General features: G+C 40.1%; 2 protein-coding genes across 5 annotated transcripts; one reads left to right on the forward strand and one right to left on the reverse strand.

Annotated features, from left to right (window-relative positions):
• Nucleotides 1-176: 176 nt before the first annotated feature.
• On the forward strand, nucleotides 177-8395 carry LOC122864487 (DNA damage-regulated autophagy modulator protein 2-like). 4 transcript variants are annotated; one of them, XM_044171990.1, is made up of 8 exons: nucleotides 177-397; nucleotides 2659-2833; nucleotides 3381-3448; nucleotides 3693-3832; nucleotides 3935-4112; nucleotides 5219-5301; nucleotides 5992-6084; nucleotides 6815-8395. In XM_044171990.1, exons 2-8 carry the CDS (start codon nucleotides 2703-2705, stop codon nucleotides 6947-6949), a joined length of 828 nt encoding a protein of 275 aa, XP_044027925.1. In that variant the 5' UTR covers nucleotides 177-397; nucleotides 2659-2702; the 3' UTR covers nucleotides 6950-8395. The 4 variants fall into 4 exon arrangements, with proteins under 4 accessions (XP_044027925.1, XP_044027912.1, XP_044027906.1 ...); XM_044171977.1 differs by having other exon boundaries at nucleotides 177-358; XM_044171971.1 differs by having other exon boundaries at nucleotides 179-444.
• Nucleotides 8396-9929: 1534 nt separating this feature from the next.
• On the reverse strand, nucleotides 9930-20223 carry lg2h6orf89 (linkage group 2 C6orf89 homolog). Its single transcript, XM_044171956.1, has 8 exons — nucleotides 20027-20223; nucleotides 18127-18393; nucleotides 17319-17484; nucleotides 16842-16990; nucleotides 15923-16074; nucleotides 14988-15123; nucleotides 13839-13962; nucleotides 9930-12643 (listed from the first exon to the last, which is right to left on the reverse strand). Exons 2-8 carry the CDS (start codon nucleotides 18313-18315, stop codon nucleotides 12561-12563), a joined length of 999 nt encoding a protein of 332 aa, XP_044027891.1. The 5' UTR covers nucleotides 18316-18393; nucleotides 20027-20223; the 3' UTR covers nucleotides 9930-12560.
• Nucleotides 20224-20404: the final 181 nt, after the last annotated feature.

Raw genomic sequence — 20404 nt, forward strand, 5'->3', positions numbered from 1 at the left:
TGTTAGCTTTTAAAAATATATATATTAAATACATTTTTCACATGTGGCCCTAATTCTCTTCCGTATGAAATGATAAATGTAAGTACATTAATTAATGTTTTATGAAATGATCTTCCTCTGACCTGCAGTATGACTGAGGGAGGGGCGCACCTCGCGCTGTTCCTGTTGTCGCCTGCGAGGCAGAATTCAGGACAGAAGGTCCCACATATTTGCTTTCTCGTCGGCCGGCGCATGCGTGCTTCAACCTCGACTGAAATACCGCACAACGCTGTGACAACTTTAAAACTTATTATTTTTTTAATGGAAGTGTGACACACGAGCCCTGCGGTACACCGAGGACTACTGACATTTGACTGAGGTCTGAACACCAGAGTCGGGTTTGGAAATAAGTGATTCAGTGAGTTTTGTTGCCTCATGAAGATTATGGTCGCTTGAGGAAATAACGTGAGTGTCATTATGTTTCGTTTAAAACGCAGTGTCTGTCACGTGAGTTATTTCCTCAGTCTAGCAGCTGTGTGGTCCAACAGGTAAAAGTGTAAAAACGTTGAAATTTAACGTTAAGATTGGTCGGTGAAGGGTGTCGAGCTAGCTAGCTAGCTAAGTAACCGTTAGCTGAAATCGTAGTGGTGATTTAGTTACGTTTTATAAACGTATTCATCCGTGTCCGTTAACGCATTAACTTAGCTTAACGTATGTTTGGTGTATGAGTATGCATGTATATTCAGTGTGAGCCATTACATGCATCGTTTGGTATTTTCCCGAGTAGTTAATGGTATTGTGTGAGATGTGTAACGTTAAGCTTAGTTTTTGAAAAGGCATAAAGTGTCAGATTTTATAATGGAGTTTGGTGTGTGGGACCCTGGTTCCCTATCAATGAGAATAACCAGCAAACAGCCAATTTTACGCACTTTAGTCTGACTTCATCTGTTTCACTTCCTCAGTAAGAACACGGGGACTTTCTTAACCTGCTCTTTACATTGTACCATAACAGTTTTATTACCTCAAGTCAATGATACAAGTCCCAGGTGAAGCTGTAGGTGGTGGAGCGTCTTATTGGGCTCATTTGAGATGACTTTTGCCTCTCAGGAAGTCACATAAACAGATCCCGAATGAATTATTTATTAGTCTAATCTGTCCAACCTTTACTCAGTCTCCAATAACTGGTGTTTTAACTGATGTTATGTGATAGATCAGGATGTTAAAATGCCCTAGTGATAATCATGGCAGCGTTTATTCATTAACCTTAATATTTATTAAATTATAGGCTGTTAATCGACAAATCTGCAGATTATTTTCTCAATTAATCAACTAATCATTTTGTCTGTTAAATGACAGAAAATAGTAAAATATGTCCATCAGTTTCCCAGAGTCCAGTGTGACAACTTAAAATGTCTTGTTTTGTCCAACCAACAGTTCAAAACCCAGAGATTCACTTTACAATAAAACATAGAATAGCATAAATACTCACGTTTAAGAAAAGCTGGAACCTGCCCTTTTGCTTGAAAAATGACCAAATAGATTATTTAATGATCAAAATTGTAGCTAGTTGTAGTTAGACCCACCCAAAACTCCTTCACACCCGGCAATAAAGAAATTCAAAATATGAATCAATAATATTCTGAATATCCTCACGTTCCCATATATACACGTGGAGAGGAAACTTCAGGCATTATTAGACACTCAGGCAACATCTGTCTTTACTGTATTTAATTATTGTGGTAAAGTTCTGTTATTTTGGACAGATTTTTCCAGGCTCAAACGTTAACATTCACAGAAGAAACTCGAGTGATGACGTCTTGCTGTTAGTTACAGCTTCATTTGGTCCTGAAAACTGCAGCTGCGTTGATCTTGTGTCGGGATCAAGTCTGTAGACTGAAGTCTGACCTGCAGCAGGCACTGTGCTGTGATTGAATGTGCTGTGATCGATTCTGCACATGCCTGGCTCGTCTCAAACCAGCCTATTATAAAACTAATAGGTCCCAGTTCAGGGAGCTGCAAGTCTTTGTGAGTCCTTCAGAGGACTGGAGTTACACCTCATTATGTGATCCATTAGATTTTGTGATCTCAGGAGGAAGAATTTCTGTTATGCTGCCACTGCAGATGTTTCTATCATGTTAACATAGTGTATTTTGATGGCTGTTACCAAAAATGATGCATCCGTAGTATTAAGATAGGGTCACAAATTGTAATAGCAGAAAAAATGTCCATCATTGTTTCCCAGAGGTCAAGCTGACGTCTTTTTAGATGTCTTGTTTTGTCAGTCAAAAACCCAAAAAGATTCAGTTTACAATGATATACAGCAGCAAATTCTCACAATGGAGAAACAGCAGCGGGGGAATTGATGGAGTTTTTTATTGATAAGTGACGACAAATTGATTAAATTGAATCAAAATTGTTGATTTACTAGCCATTTAATCATTAACAGTCCAGTGGTGATATTTTGAGACTGCATAATTCATCTTTGATTGTTAATGTACAGAAAATAAACATTGTTAGGATCGACAATCAAAAATGACAACAGATTTTGTGATTTGTTTTTTATTATATATTTCTGACACATTCTCAAGAAGACAATGAGACAACAGCACAGATGATGATGGCTGCTGTGTACTGTATATCATGTGTGTATCAATGTGTGTATCACATTGTTGTGTACAGGACAGAGTTGAACCAGCAGCACACACACACACAGTGAGGAGGCCATGTGGTGGTTCCAGCAGGGTCTGTGCTTCCTGCCCGCAGCGCTGGTCGTCTGGACGGCGGCGTCCTTCGTCTTCGCTTACATCACAGCGGTGGTGCTAAGACACGTGGATCCTGTGGTGCCTTACATCAGGTCTGAGACTCGACACACACACACACACACGTCTTCTCTGAGGTCTGTGTGTCCGGCAGATTGGTTTCCATATGTAGAATTAATTCGGCCTGCACACCTTAAAATGAGCGAATTTGTAATATTGCATTTATTGTTTCTTTTTAAATGTAGCTGAAAGCTACAACAAATGTATTATTTGTAATAATGTAATGTATATTAATTGGCCAGTTGTTTAGTCAAACAAATCTTAGGAAATAGTTAAAAATCCAGATTGCAATATTTTAGAGCACAAGGTGATTAATTGACTGTTCGCTAAACCCCGCCCCCCTTTGTTACTGTTGCGATGCCGCTCAATCTCTGTTCTGGCACAGCATATGCAGTTTACAATGATAACAGAGGCAGATTTATCACTGAAATTTATAGTCATTTTTTTGAAACAATGGGTCCTTGATTTGAGACAGACGTAAACAAAAGCAGCTTCTCATTTTTAGGTTTATGGTACATGAGTCTTTCCAGTTCAACAAAATGAGCCAAACTTCTCTTTAATGAACTTTGTTATGTGTTGCAGTGACACAGGAACCATGGCACCAGAGAGGTGTGTGTTTGGCATCATGCTGGATGTGTCAGCCTTTTTAGGTAACGTGTATATACACACACACACACACACACACACACACACACACACACACACACTACGTGAAACTACATTGTGTACAACCATCTCCTTCAGTGTCTGTCTGGGAGGATTTGGTTTGCTTCCTTCAGTGTGATCTTCTCAAGGATCAAGTTCTTAATTTGTCAAATGCACAAAAAATTACAGCCGTGGAATTCATTAATTAATTCCAATCAATGAATCAGGGCTAAATTTGTGTGTTTGTAGGTATGGCGACGGTGTACGTGCGCTACAAACAGGTGGAGGCTCTGGCAGGTGAAGAGGTCAGACTCGACAGACTGAACCGCGTTGGGCTGTTGCTCGGCTTCATCAGCTCCTTCGGGATGTGTGTGGTCGCCAACTTCCAGGTGAGTGCTGCTGGTCCTGGATCGGTTCACACCTGTACGGTGTGTGAAGTGTTGAACGTGTCAGCAGTGAATCTGTGTGTTTGTGTGTGTGTGTGAGAGCAGAAGACCACGCTGTTCTCCATGCACCTGGTGGGGGCGATGCTGACCTTCGGGGTCGGGGCTCTCTACATCCTGGTTCAGACGCTGCTCTCGCTCTACATGCAGCCTCACATCCACAGCAAGAGCACCTATCTGGTCCGCCTCGGCATCGGAGTCTGGACCCTGAGCAGCATCATCAGCAGTATCCTTTAACATGGTGGCAGCTGGAAACACAAGAGCTCAGCTGTGATGGAACAAGAGTTGATTTAAACCAGAGTCGGTAAGAGCAGCGTTGTAGTGAGACCATAATTACTCAGTAATTAAAGTTGTTTTATTATTTTCTGTTTTAAAAACTTTTAAGAACCTGTGAGGCTTTGGTTCTACAAACCAGAACGTTTGGATATGTCATTAAAAATGCGACACAGGAACGTTAGTTGTGGGACAGATAGCAATAGTAGAAGCAGCGCTCGTATTGTTTTTCTTTTACATTTATATGTAATGACATTTAAACATCAGTATCATTAAGTTAATGGAAGGACTGTACTTGCAGTAAACAGAATGGATTAATAGATAAGTTGCTGTAGTGGAAAAGGCCAGTAACTTAACTCCCCGAGAGGACCTGCCCACTGGGGAGCTCCCCCAAGAACTACATACCTTCAAGGGCCCTTTTTTATGTTTGCATTTGCACCGCCAATAGGAACGCTGAAGTGATGTAAGCCGGCTGGCAGCTGGTATTGGTCTGGACACGTCACTCAAGGTTCCTCCTGTGCTGGGAGAGTAAAACTGGAGTTCCCAGTTTCTGCAGTGTGGACACAATAAAAAGGGTGCGGGGTCCTCGAACTGTTTATACAACAATGACAAAGTTCCTCTGGAGAAATGCAACGCCTCGTTTGCAACATGGCAAACACCACAATTAATAATGTTCCAGTGTCACCGTTTTAATGATGTATATTTGAAAAGTTGTGGGTAGTAAAATACAATGGAAACAAGGCAGAACCTAGAACCAAAACCTTAAAGGTTCTTAAAAGTTCAGAAGTAATGGGAAGCTCAGACTTATGGGTTGTTGAGTTCCTTTAAGTGAAAAAGGCCTGCGTCCCTCATGACGGGTCAGCTGCCAGTCCGGCTCTCTCTCTCTGATCCATTCTGTAGAATCATGTTGGGGAAATGTAGTGTACTCCCCAACAATGTGCACACAGTTAAACCTGTATGTTCAAACACACTGCCCTTGCAGAGCTTAGCTAAACACGTTCTGTTGTATTAATGCCGTGTTGCCGAGCTGTGATCCTTAACAGCATCCTCTCCTGTCAGTGTTCATATCATCAGTCATCATGTACAGCAGTCTGCCGGGAGTGGACGTACCTCACAAACTGCACTGGACTCCTGGAGAGACGGTCAGTAGTTCGATATAATATCCAAGTTTCAGTTCTGATACTAAAATGATACCTTATTTTGAGAAATAGAAACATAAGGGGTGTAAGCGGCACGTGTATTTGTCCCGAACCGTTCGGTATGCAACTTCCTCGGATCGGCCCAAACTATTACTGTCAAAATAGTCTGTTTATGTTGCCTACTTGCACACGTGGAACAGAAATAGTCGGGTTTGTCTGTGGAAACACTTCAAATGCGTCATTTACGATGGCATCATCCAAATGTGTTGAACGAGACAGAAACAGACTGGAAGGCGAGTCCTTCTCCCCTTCAAATCAATAACTAATGCTATAGGAGTGTTTATGTTCCTGCCCTGTATAAACCAGCGCAAGCTGCAGTTGTTCAGGAATTACTTATTGACAATATGACAGTATTTGAGTGCATTAACTGTTACAGTAAGAATCATGGCCAATGAAACTGTTGAGTGTTAACATTTTTCAAATTAATTACAAAAATAAATGAGTTTTCCTGCTGTACCGAACCGTGAATTTTTGTGTACCGTTAACACGCCTAATAAACATGTTTCTAACTTGTCAGATGTTAAACGTTGTCTACACACAAGCAGCTGCACAAGAACTTTGTCTACATAATAAAATTACGCAGCTCTTTGCAGCAGCACAGCAACGTTTAGGTTTGTATCTTGTCTTTTTCAGGGCTACACGGCTCACATGATCAGCACCGTGTCTGAATGGTCTCTGGCCTTCTCCTTCATCAGCTTCTTCCTCACCTACATCAGAGATTTCCAGGTACTTCGTCTCATCTTTTCATCCACACTGCTTGTTGTTTTCTTTGTCATATTTACTATAAATGACGAAAAAGAAATTATCTGGCAGGTATCAACACAGAATACATTCTGAAGTCACTCCAGCAAAGAAAATGTTATTAGTTTTATCTGTGTTTGTCCAGTATAGAGATACAGATTCATAAACTGTGCAGGTTAATGACTTAACTGAAGTGTAAAGATGACAAGTTGCGGTTTAACAGGGTTATGTGTCAGCCGATTTCCTGACTGGACACAGTGACTTCCTTGAGTCTCCGCTCGTTGCCTGGCAACTTCATGGTGACAATAAAACTCCAGGAAGTCACTGCGCCTGGTTGTTGTTCGCCTAACTTCTCTTGAGACCACAAGTTGTTGTTGTTTTTACATTTGTTTGTGTACAGATTATACAAAGATACAACATGTTACTTTTTGAGTTGTAGAGATGTTTGCAGATGTTTTTTTACTTTGGACAGAGCCATGCTGGCTGTTTCCCCCACTTCCTGCTAAGCTAGGCTAACCACATCCGTACTTAACACACGGACACGAGATTGACATCCATCTGAACATCTCATTATCTGAAACAAAGAGAATAAGTATATTTCACAAAATGTTGAACTATTCCTCTAAGGTCTTATTAAAAGATCTGGGTTTACAAACAGTGACTATTTCCTAACTTTGTATGTTATTTGTTTGTTTGTTTGTTTTTTTTTATGAAGAAAATCAATTTGCGAGCAGAAGCAGATTTGCAGGGCAGCCACCTGTACGACTGGCCACACGGTGGCATTGCAGCGTCACATCACCACAGACTTGGAGCCTCTGAGTCATCTCCGCTGCTGGCAGGAGGAACGTGACCAGCAGCAGAACTGCTTTTACACAAATTTTCACTTTTTATAATCATGTTTAAAGGCTTTTTATAAGGACTTTCTTAAAGCTGGTCTGGTGGCTTTTAAAGGGTCAGTACACACAAACATATTCTCTCTGCCGCCTCTTATTATCTCTCCAGTCAGATAGTTTGGGTTTTGTTTGTCCAAGTTTCAAGATGTCTGTCTCTGAGATTTCTGCCTCCAATACAATGGAGGTGAATGGAATCTGCTTACAGCATTTAAACACACAACAAACAAATTCAACATCAACATTTCTTTCAGAAACTGGAGTTTGGAGTAACAGGGACCCATTCACCTCCATTGTTTTGGGAGGGGAGACAGAAATCTCAAAATCTGGACAAGTAAAACCAAAACTATCTGACTGGCGAGATAATACGACAGCAAAGAGTTTTTACTTTTATATTTTTTTGTAATTTGGGTGAAATGACCCCTTTAAACCCAAATATGACACTTAGCACTTTTCGCTCAAACTGCATCAGTCCTTCTCAGTGACTTTGTCCACTTCAGCGCTGCACTTCATATCATTTATACTTGAAATTAAATTTTAAGACGCTCCACTGTGTTTTAATTTCAGTTATAAATTATTTCTGCTCTTCCTTCACATGTCTGAAGCCCACCGGGCTGTTGAAATCGGCTGCAGATTATTAAACTGTACGGGGAAAGAATATTTGTTGTAGCGCTGAGTTTCCAGTCTATGTACGGCATACAGGATGGTTTAATATTTTCACTGTTTTTCTGACACCAGTTAAATAGTCTGTGGTTTCATTTAGCTGCATTACATTCATTTTGTAAAGGTTGTTTTCAGTAAATACTGTGTATCACAGTATAATTTCCTGTTTTTAATGTGAAAGCCAGGTGCATATTCCAGGTACCTTACTTCAAAATTCCCTTAAAACCATGTGCACAGTTTATTTATGAACTGACCTGCTGCTGTAGTGTGCCACTGGAATAATTATACATTTTGACAGTGTTTAATTATAATTAATCAATACAAATTATAAATGTATTCAAATTGTATTTAAATAATGCATACATAAACTCAAAGTAAAAAAAAATCATCAAAAACACCATTAAATTTGGCAATTAATAATTCTGTATTGTCTTTAATGAATGAATCAATAACTGAATTTTAAAATAACTGACAAAGGCTTTTAATTTTAATTTTAATTATTCCTTTTACTAATGTGTTTGCCTATTCCGTCTCACAGTTCATTTGTCTCTATGGCTTTAACATTTAGTGTTTCTTACCAAAACACATTGTGTGTATCCTTGAGAGGCAACAGGGCTCTGATTGGTCAGACTCCTGTCAACGCTGGCCAATCAGAGTTGCTGCTGCTGTGTGAGTTTAATTGTATTTTTAGGTGGCACACTGCTGACACCTTGTTTAAAAAAATAAAGGTAACTGTAAAATTACATCAATGTACTGATTATTATTATTAAACAGTCTAATTGTTTGGCACACTCCAGACTCCACAGTACCAGTACCTGCTGTATATTAACTGAGAACATATCCACAAATAAACATTAATATTTAATCAGATACAAACTTACTTTACTTCTTTTTGCACTAATCAATATTTTTGATATTAGCAATGGAGCAACTGACTGTAATGGTAAAGTGTCCGGTAGTCGCGGATGCAAAGCCTATTCTCACTCTACAGAGCTTTTTAGTCTCTTTTACCTCCTAGTTTTGGTTTGTTAAAGAGAAGCTGGTGAAGAAAGAGGAACGTCTAAAGAGACACATTTTATCAGCAGTTGGTGGAGACCAAACCTGAGCTAAAAGGAGAGTGAATATTGGACTAAGATTCATCTGGTGGACACAAACACAACTACAATGGGAAGATAATGTTGCTCTGTATGTCGGAGGTTGTGTTTTCAGCTGCTGCTCCGAAGTGGTCAAAACCTCAACTAATGCAGCTTTGTTTAAAAAACTATCCATATAACTGTGTCAAATTTAGGGCTCAAGCAGAGCCTGTTCAGCAGAAGTTCAGATTTACTCACATCTCTGACAGGTCGAGGTTCTTCAGGTCCGTCATCGGCTGTTCTCTGATCAGCTGCTTCCGACTCCTGATGATTGTGACCTGATAACAACTTAACATTTCAATACATATTCTGATCTGTATGTGACATGAATGCAAAATAATAAGAGTATGTCCGCTTACCAGAGCATTCAGCCTGATTCTTCTGTACTTTATTAACCTTCATCCAGGGATGTAAGCATGACTTTAGAAATACTGAGGTTAAATTATATTACTGATTAATTCCTTAATTAAAAACTCTTCAGGGATTCAAAATCTTGGGACCTCAAAAGTTATTACAGACTCAGCCAGTTTCCCCAGTATCTCTCAAACTGGAACAATGATTGCCCAGTTTATAATTTATGCATAAAAATAATCCAATTCAGAATATAGAGCGTGACAGGTGTCATGGAGGAAAAAACAAGCTAATTCGTGAAAATGTGTGTGGACAAAATAGAATATAATTTGACAGCAGTGCAAACTGCAGCCTCAGAAATGATCATAAAGTTTAATCAACACCTCTTAAAAACTAAATTATAACCTTCATGAAGGGAGGATTTATTGCAGGACTGTTGTATTAGACCGCATTAGTTTTAGCTGGGTGTACCTAATAAACTGGCAACTGTGTTTAATGTTTGTCAACAATAACACAATGTTGTTTAAGCCAAACATATTCAGTCTGCTATCACAAACATTCACATCGGAGTTATCAGTTACAGTAAAATGTGCCAAAGGTTGGGTGGGCATTCATGTGGAAGCCCAGTTCCTGTCAAACGTCGTCATGTTATCTTTGACATCCCAGACAATTTATTAGCTGGTGGACTCGACAGTTTCTCTCTCCATGATACCTGCCGCACTCCGTACACTCATGAGATCATTTGTAAAACCAGTTCAACACCTGTTCAATTAAAATCCCACACAGACGGAAGCAAATTCATGACAAGTTTTAATTATCTCATAAAACTATGACATTTCTATGCGAAGCGAACATTTTAAAAGATTCACTCCTCAATTTTGTTCAAGCGCCCCCAACTGGTGATGTTTGGGGATTTTTTGGGACGCTAACACAAAATGAGGGAGAGCGTCTATTAAACACTGAGACTCAGATTTCACAGGCATCAACTTTGGCAAACTGATTTAATATTATTTAGACTTTTATCGACCCATGGAAACCCCGATTATGCACAAAATATATCCTCCACTGCTTCATTGTGATGTTAACTTCTGTCTGTACTGATACAAGTGATCAATGTATAATAATATTACAACATTATTATTAAAATGTATGGCTTGAACATACATACAATCATAACAATAAATAACGACACTGAAATTAGTGAAGCAGTCATCGGAGTCTGATAACCGTCACGAAGGATGAAAATAAACGTTAAGAGTTGTAACTGGCTGTTAAAGGGTCAGTTCACCCAAATTACAAACATACATACTCTCTCCCCTCTAGTATTATTATATTATCTCTCCGGTCAGATACTTTTGGTGTTATTTGTCCAGGTTTTGAGATACCTGTCTCTGAGACTTATGCCTTAATACAACAGAGGTGAAAGGAATTTAATTCAACAGGAACAGTGTCCCAGTTATTCTGAATAACCCACAGATGGTTTTCACTGGGCTTCTTCTGTGGTAGAAACTTTTTCCAATGAAAACCGTTGATGTGTTCAAGGTTTGAACGATTACAAAGCACAGTTTTTAAGTCGCAAGAGCTACAATTATTAGATCAAAGAGCTGCTGAGCTTACTCGAGGTTAAGTCTCCAACAGCAACTGAGCTGGTGAATTTACTCAGCTGTAGTCGGTTACGTTAATCCAGAAATGAAATTCTCAGCTGATGTCTGTACAATTTACAACAACAACTCTGTGGACTGCTGCTGAAACACCAGAGAGGCTCTACATAAATTATCTTGGTGTTCACGTCAGTAGTTGAGTAAATGACAGTGAGCGGTATTTAAAATCTCACAGATAAAAATCAATAAATATAAAGCTGCTTTTGAATGTCACAATTATTTTTGGAAATTATTGGGTAGCAAAATCAAGTACAGGCACTAATATAATATCTCAAACGTGAGCTATATTAATGATTTCTCTGTAGAAGTGATCTTTTCCCAAAAAATGAACCTAGAGGTCATCAACAAGCAGCATATCATTTAGAATCTGTTTTCTTTTTATGTAGGAATAAGTTTGATTATGTTTGGTAAATACTTATCTTGTTTAATAATATGTAGACAACAAAACAGGCCTGGAGATTAACTTACAGAAAATATATATATATATATCTAATGTCAGAAAAATTGGAATTAAGTTCCAATGAAAACTGCAGACAGTGTGTTCTAGATACCAGAGATGAGTAAGAAAATGGTGTTTTTTGTAACTTGGGTGAACTGGCCCTTTGACATCGAGCAAAGTACCAGATGAAGCGCAGAAGGTGACGCTGCCGCTGCGTCTCACAACTTCAGGAGGTAGTGAACGTCCAGCAAGTCCAGACACCAAAATCATTCAATTCCTAGAAAGTTCCCAGAATGCACTGCAAAAAGAAAAGAGTGCTCAATGACTGGATGAACATATCAGCCAGAGCTGGATTAACGAGGGGTCTGGGGCTAAAATATAAAAAGGTCCTTATTGAGCTCCCTGTGTTCCCAAACTTAGTTTGGTTATAAATTGATTAAATTCAAGAAGAATATGCACCAGGTGCCCTCATAATCAGACTGAATGTCCGCTCCTTCTGTCTGACATGGTGTTTATGTTAGCTGTTTTCTGTTTGGGAGGGATGTTTATTTTTAGTTTTAACCAATCAGCAGTGACTGAAAATGATGTTGATTGGACGGATTCATCAGTCAACACAGGAGTGAAAGTTTGACATGTTCATTGAAGAAATGTTGAGATTTAAGACTTACGTCAACCTGTACAGCTGCAAACATTTCATCCACACCTGAAGACATTTTACTAAAAAGATGACGTCCCTATTCTTAATCCCACCTATGAAGCTCTGATTGACCAGTAACCAAAGAAAACCGCCATCAGTGAGCACAACACAAGTCCCATGTTTGAATCACCGAAAAAATCTGAAATGTGGGCCGTGATTCAGAGGTCTGGAACTAGATCAACGGTGTTTCGCTACCTTCTGAAAGAGAGACACACCCAATGATATATTTTTTTAATTGCTAGATATCTGCTTGAAGCTATGGCACAAGCACAGCACATCCACAACATCTGAGAGCTGCAGGGAGTTGATGATCTGCTGTTATACGAGGACAAAGTCAAAAAGTACATTTCTTCAATCCTCTGACCTCGACCCTTGAAACCTGCAGGAGATCCCCTTTTTCCAAACTGAAGTCATGTGTGCAGTGGTTTCCAGTTCTCTGAGGACACTGGGAGGATTGTCAGACAGGCAGGGCGTCAGAAAAAAGACCAGAGGGTTATAAGGCATCAGTGGGCGGGGCCACAGAAAGGCCGACGAGCTCCAAAAACGCCTCAGCAGGAAGTCAAAACATTCACAGCCGATCTGCACGTAACAGCCCAGTCCTGAACTCGGTCCTCCTTCACATGAAGGTTAAAAGGCTGATCCATCACAGATGATGTTCTGGCCTCGGCCGGGGAACAGCTCCATCTGCCAGTACCGAGGGTCAGCGTACACTGCACAAAGGTCAAGGGGATCAACTATCAACTGTGTGTGTTCACAGCGGACAGACTATGGAGGTACAGTTCAAGCAGTGGCAGTATATCAGTTAAATCCCGTTACTCTCACTGTAGACATTGTCACACCGTTTGCTTTGTTTGAAGCCTGAGATAAAGCAGTTGTAATTGAGTAGAAAATATTCTCTGTTTGACGTGTTACTGTTAATAAAGTTAATAAAGCTGACAGTAAAAGTCAGATGATTGAAGCTGGATTTTCATCAGATGAGAGCATTTTGCTGTCTGGATTGTGAAGGACAGTGAGACAAGACTGTCCAGAGAGTTTGGTGTGTGTGTGTTGTACATTGTACGACAGTGTTGCTGATTTGTGAACATATCGACTATCAGCAACTGAAGAGACGATCAGCTTGTTGACACCTCTAGCAATTTAGCACAATTTATGTTTAATTTTTTATTGGGCAAAACATATTGATGAATTGTAAGGCTGCAACTAACGATTATTTTCATTGTCGATTAATCTGATTATTATTTTCTCGATTAACCGATTAGTTGTTTGGTCTATAAAATGATTTTTTAAAAATGTCGATCAGTGTTTCGCAAGATGTCCTCAAATGTCTTGTTTTGTCCACAACCCAAAGATATTCAGTTTACTGTTGTGGAGGAGTAAAGAAACCAGAAAATATTTAAGAAGCATTAAATATTCATTAAATATTAACATTTAAGAAGCTGGAATCAGAGAATTTTGACTATTACTCAATTACTCAAACCGATTAATCAATTATCAAAATAGTTGCAGATTAACTTAATAGTTGAAAACTAATCGATTAATCGTTGCAGCTCTAATAAATTGTATAAAAATCCACAAGTAATATTCTTATAAATAATTTGTGCACACAAGATTAAAAAAAGAATATCCATATAAAACGTGTGCACACAAGATAACTTATGAGCGAAATCTTTTTAAATCTGGTGCACAAATAATTATTTTGTGTGCATAAGATTATATAGTGTGCACACAAATTATAATTTCTGTGCAAGATAATAATAACATTTATCTATTTATTTTATTGGGAGGTGGGGCAAATTTATGTTTTATACAGATTTTATACAGACCAAAGTTTATTTGTACTGTCTGATGTCATTTTTTTTCACGTTAAATGTGTTTGTGGATAAAAACAGGTGTGGCAGGTGTTACCCATGTCTCCACGTGTCAGCCACAGGTTGAAGGAGCTGCAGTGTTTCTGACAGCGTTGAACAGGCAGAACGCGAACTGTTGGTAGCCCCTCGCCCACCACCAGCCAGCCAAACACCCCGACACCCTGAAACACAGACAGCAACTCACAGTTAGAAGAAGCCGAGGGTTTATTTGTGGTGAATGATGAAGGGCTGCAAACACCACTGAAGGTCAAGACTCTGCTACAAAACACGCTCATTAACAACTGCACGATTGTACTGATCCAGCCTTCTTTTCCACCAATCTGCACTTTCAACTGCATAAATAATAAGAACAAAAACTGTATCTTTTAAGGTGGGGGCAAATCTATGACACCAGCAGCTGTCATGGAGAGAAAAAAACAAAAACTACATAACTAAAATCGAGAGAAAATGTATTCATTCATGCACACGGTATTAACAGATAACATCATTAAACAATATTGCTGACATTTAAACATGTTTAAGGCAAAATCTAAAAATAGTTTTATCCACGAATCTCCATCCAAAATCAAAACAAAACTGCATTAAATTCAAGTGGATTTTCATTTTCTCCACAACTCCTGTTGGTATTCATACAGATTTGTTTTTTTATATATAAAATCAAACAGCACAAATGATTTCTGTTTCTGGCAAACACTTACAGTCCAATATGGCACTTTCAAAATCAACATATTACATTTGGCTATTTGACAACCACAGATCCGACCCAAATTCTGTGCTGAATTCTGAGAAAAATCAACACAGCTTATGCATCTTCAACTGTAAACAAAGACACTTTTTACTTAGATTTCCTCATTTTGTTTGGTTTTGTGGGGTCTGTGGTAAAGTTTTGAGTGTGTCTAGTTGTACACACAGAACTGGACTGAACAAAACTGAGTGTAATAAAAAACAGAGGGCACTGACATAATTCTGACATCCAGGAATACAGAGGCGATCGCCACAAGCCAAGGCTGGTTATTTATGCATGTCTGCAATATCAGACTTCACTACATCAATACACAAATATTATGCCTTATATTCTTAAAGAAAATTTCTGGTTTATTACAAGATGGTTCTTACTTTAGTAGTTTTGTCCATCACTAACTATAACACTGTATTCCTGTTTAGTCCTCCAGACATGTGAACTCACCTTGCTCTGGGAGTTTGTGCTGTGGGTGACCAAGCAGCGCTGCACGATGGTCCCAGCACTGTCCAACAGGGGGCAGAGCTCAGCCTTCGGGAAGAGCCACCTCAACACCTTCTCCCTGGTCCCAGAGCTGAACCTCCTACACAGACAACACAACACACAGCCAATCACCAGATATTGGTCTTATTAAGGTGGTTGGTTATAGGTCAAACGTCACGGTTTTCTGTTCTGCTTTGTTCATTTACAGCGGTAAGCAAGTGATGCGTGCAGCTACAGCCGATACTTCCTGCATATGCTTCACAATAAATGCGTTTTAATGCGAAGGCAGTGGTAGGCCTTTACTGTGAAGTGTGTTGACTATGACTTTGGGTTAGCTAATGTTATCAAAAATGTACTCCATATAGTTTTTCTAACAGTAGATATGGACACGGACAGATTACATTTTCACAGGTCCAAAATGTTCAGTCCAGTTTTCACATCCTGCACCAACAATAAAGATTCTGCAACCAACTGGACGATAGACAGACAGAAGATAACAATTTTCAAATGTAAATCGGTGTATCAAATGCCAAAAATGTATTGTCAATTAAAAGCATAAAACACAATTCAGATCCACTTGGGTATTAGACATATTGACACACAGACCCAAGACCCGTGGCAGTAAAACAACACCAGAGACAAACCGGGTGTAGGGCACGCACATCCAAAAAACTTCTACAGGTGCTGGATCAAAAAGCAAACTGAAGGAAAGAATCAGACAAAAGATCCACACACTGTACTAATAGCTCCCAGCAACTGTAATTTAACAGAGCAACATTTTGATAAAACAAGCTAAAACAAGACCAGACCTGAGCAGACTGAGTATAATTTTGACCGAGTCCGACTTGGGTCCCAGGTCAGGTCCCGTGAAGACCTGTACTTTAAACAGAAATGTGTACCAGAGCAGAGTGAAGTTGGCGGGTCCTTGGGGGAGGCCGAGGTTGTGGTTCTGCAGACCGTCGTCCTCCTCCAGCAGAATGGACATGGAGCCTGAATGGGCCAAATACAGCTCCTCAAGCTGCTGCCGCTGGACACTGAGGGACTCCCCACCCTGCAGAGACCAGTATGAACAAACAGGAAATGGCTGGATGGGGGACATTTATCACACATTACTGCTCAATATGTCTTTGTTGTGAGGTAAGGTGCAAACAGATTTGAAAAGTCTAACAATTTAATTGTGATCACAGTAAAATCAGACGTGACACCAACTGTGACGATTCTCTCTTCAGCAACTTTCAAGTCTGCAAATTAATTAAAGAAATGAAGTGAAACAAACAGCTGCTCAGAAATCTAATGCGCCACACTGAGGTTTAGAAAGCGCCTGGCAGTAATGTGAATGTTCAATCTTCTTCTGATTCTGGACAAAGAAATGCATTTCATAAAATGTGGCACTGTTCCTTTAAAAGTTTCTACTGATTTTGTCCAGTCTACACTGACATCAAACATTCACATAAAAAAAAGGTTGATAAAACACAAGTTTAAATCAGGTAGGGATGAATTCAGTAACCATGGTGGCGAATTTAAGCATTCTGAATTCACTACAGCTCTGAATCACTCTTCTCACCGTCTTCTTCTCCACAGCAACAGCTGCTGAGAATAACAGGTATCATGGTAATAGAGCCATCCGCCAAACTCACAGAAAAAACCTGATTTGTCAGAAACAATGTATAAATAATTCAAACTGATGGTCAGAACATCAACATATAGTATCTTTACATTATCCAGGAGAATCCTGTGTTTCTATGTTGAAGAACATTGAAAGAAAACTTTGAAATGGGACCCATCAGATGGCCAACCCCGGTCGTGTTGACCTCTGACCTTCAGCAGGACGAGCTGTGGCCCCCGTCGGAGAGCCACAGTCCCTCTGAGGCTCTCTGGGACTTCCAGCACCGAGGAGATCTCTGCACAGCTCGAACAGTTGACCAGATTCTGCCTGAGAGAGCCGGCACTCCACCATTCATGGAAACCTGCAGCGCGCGCACACACACACACACACACACACATTTACTATAAACAAACATGTCAAATACAACTATTTTTCTTCCAGAAACAGATGTTGGAAAAGCGTGGGTTGTTTGATGCTGAGGGGGAGCTTTGAGTTTGAACTACTCCTATACTTTGGTGATACGGTGCTTTGTGTTAGTAAGAGACCATTAAATGTTTTTTGACCCTTTAGATACCCAGTCATTTCTCATTAGTGAAAAACTATGTTTGTGTGTGTGTGTGTGTGTGTGTGTGTGTGTGTGTGAGAGGAATTAGAAACAGAAAGAGACACAGAGTGATCATACTTCAGACCTTGCAGGTTGTACTTCTTGGCGATGGGCAGGGACAGCAGTCGGACGTGGCTGAGGGGGGACGACCAGTTGTAACAGCCCAGGTTGACCAGACCCAGCTGGGGGCCACTCTGGCGGTAGGTGAAGGCCAGCACCACCACCAGCAGGAAGCCCACTGCCACCACAAACTGCAGAGACAACAGGGACATTACCAACACTGAGAGCTGTATCCTTTCCAGGGCACACAAAGCATGAACCTTTACACTCTGTATATTCTCCAACAGCCAAGTGATTTATTTTACAGCAAGTGACCAAAATAATCTGTATTTTCTAGAAAGTAAATTTCTCTATCGTTGAATCTGTATCAATTTTTAGTCGCTGTAATTGTCCCTCCTGTCCATTTTGGCCATGACACGATCACTTCCTAACACAACTCTAATATCAGCAGTCTGAGTTAGACAAATCAAGTGGATATCTATATAAAATTATAGTCTTTTTAGTACTAAATTCCTGTAATGCTTTCGTGCTGAGCTGCAGTGAAATAATAATAGTAATAGTAAAAAAAGAGAGAATTTCCACAATGAAAACACAACTTCTATAAAAGGGTCCTGCAGTGGTTAGGGGCTATTACGATCTATGATAAACACTAAAAAAACCTAAACAAATCTAATTAACAATAACAAACTGAGAAAAATCAAACAAATCCTCATATTTAAGAGGCTGTAACCTGCATGTTTAGTACTTTTACCTAGGACTTCAGTGATTCATCGATTATATTTTGTGTCATCCAGAAGTTTTAGCAGTGTAATATTTGCATTGGCAGGCCTGACCTTTATGGTGGCTCTCAGGATGGGGAACTGGGGAGGCTCTCTCCTGGGCTCGTTGGTCTCCAGGACCTGCCTGATGAACCTCTCAATCTCCCTCTCCGACATGCCGTAGCGGTAGCCAGACTGCCGGAGGATGTCGATGCTCTCAGACAGTTTGTCGTAGATACACGGCTCACTCACCGTCGTTCCCATGATGGCAGCAGTGACGGCGGATTCTCGGTTAAACACGTCGATCTTCAGCTGCTGCGGGCTCCAGGAGCATGGTGTCACCTATGAAGTCATCCGAAATGTTAACTGCCACTTCATAACTTTCAAAACCAGCTAGCTATCATAACTTACACGATTAAAAAGGTGTTGATGTCATGTAAATTATTATATGCAAGCTAAATGTGGTTGTAGGTCGCCGTGAGTCTCAGTATGTGCTGTTCTCTCTTGCATGGAGACAATGGGCCTTATGCAAGAGCCACTCATAGGAATGGATTAGGTCTCAAGTGGTAAGTATGAGTTATTTAACAGAATTTGTGGCATTCTCCAATTTTCTTGTAGTTTTCATAAGTGGTCCAGACCTGTTGTATGAGGCATGTACGAATACCTCTCTCTACAGTTTAACTGAAGAATTATTATGCCTTTATCTGAATGAATTTGGAGTTTATACATGATGCAAATCAACTAAACTAAATATATATATATATATATATATATATATATATATATCTACCGCACCAGACAAGACCCAAGGTGTAGGCTGTGCAAAGAGGCCCTGAGACAATCCAGCACATAACTGCAGGGTGTAAGATGCTGGCAGGAAAAGCATACATGGAGCGCCATAACCAAGTAGCTGGCATAGTGTACAGGAACATCTGCACTGAGTATGGACTGGAAACCCCGAGGTCAAAGTGGGAAACACCTCCAAAGGTGGTAGAGAATGACCGAGCCAAGATCCTGTGGGACTTCCAGATCCAGACTGACAGAATGGTAATGGCGAACCAGCCTGACATCGTGGTGGTTGACAAACAACAGAGGAAAGCCGTTGTGGTTGACGTGGCGATACCAAGCGATGGCAACATCAGGAAAAAGGAACATGAGAAACTAGAGAAGTACCAAGGGCTAAGAGAAGAGCTGGAGAAGGCCTGGAAGGTGAAGGCAACAGTGGTACCCGTGGTCATTGGAGCACTCGGGGCAGTGACCCCCAAACTGGAGGAGTGGCTACAGCAGATCCCTGGAAGAACACCAGACATCTCGGTCCAGAAGAGCGCAGTACTGGGAACAGCAAAAATACTGCGCAGAACCCTCAAGCTCCCAGGCCTCTGGTAGAGGACCCGAGCTCGAAGGATGAGACCACCCGCGGGGGGTGAAGGACAAATTTTTTTTTTTTTTATATATATATATATATATATATATACACATATATACATATATTTCTGTTCACCAGATCAGATTAGAAATAGGATAACACAAGCATAAGCATTACGTGTCTTTTTACATATACAGTAGTATATACTTGTTTTCAGACACCAGAACAGCCACGATACATACATTTAGTTCCACAACTATTTATCTGCAGAAATATAAATCTGCAAAATACAGCATAACGAACTCTCAGGTGTCCACATAGAGACAATAACTCCCAGGTGCCTACATGTAAAGTAATTATCGGACTCAGCAAAGGAAGCTAGTTTTATCCTCGTCATGCCTAATTAAGTAACGTTAGTAAACATAATAATCGGCATTATCATTAACGCTATATGATTTAACGTTAGCGAAGGTAAAAACTTCCTGGCTAACTTTCCACCGCAGAGCTACCGTGATCAACTGACATGTTAGCTTGTGCTTGCTAGCCTTGGTTAACACTTTGTTTACGTCACTTAAAGAAAACCACAAATTAAAAAAATTAAAGGCTCACCTTAAAGTGACATCCACCGCCGTAGTAGGAGTATTTCCTTTCTCACGTTATGTTCGAAAATAAATATATTTTTCTTTTAAATCATGGCTTGCTAGCTAATGAGCATAGCTACCGCAAACAGCCCGAATACACTCTTCTTCTGCTGCTTCTGCTTCTTCTTCTGCTGCCTCTTTCTCCTCTTCTTCTTCTTCTTCTTCTGGCGCATTACCGCCACCAACTGGTATGGAATGTGTATGACATGCCCATCAGGAAATTATTAATATTTAATGTGAAAACTAGCGGATAAGAAATATATTGACTAGAACCAATAGACGCAATTATCTGTTAGGAATATAAACTGTGAGGCGGTCACTGGTGTGGTCTGGAGTAAGGTGGTGG

This window comes from Siniperca chuatsi, linkage group LG2 (assembly GCF_020085105.1).
Source record: "Siniperca chuatsi isolate FFG_IHB_CAS linkage group LG2, ASM2008510v1, whole genome shotgun sequence".
Classification (NCBI taxonomy): Eukaryota; Metazoa; Chordata; class Actinopteri; order Centrarchiformes; family Sinipercidae; genus Siniperca; species Siniperca chuatsi.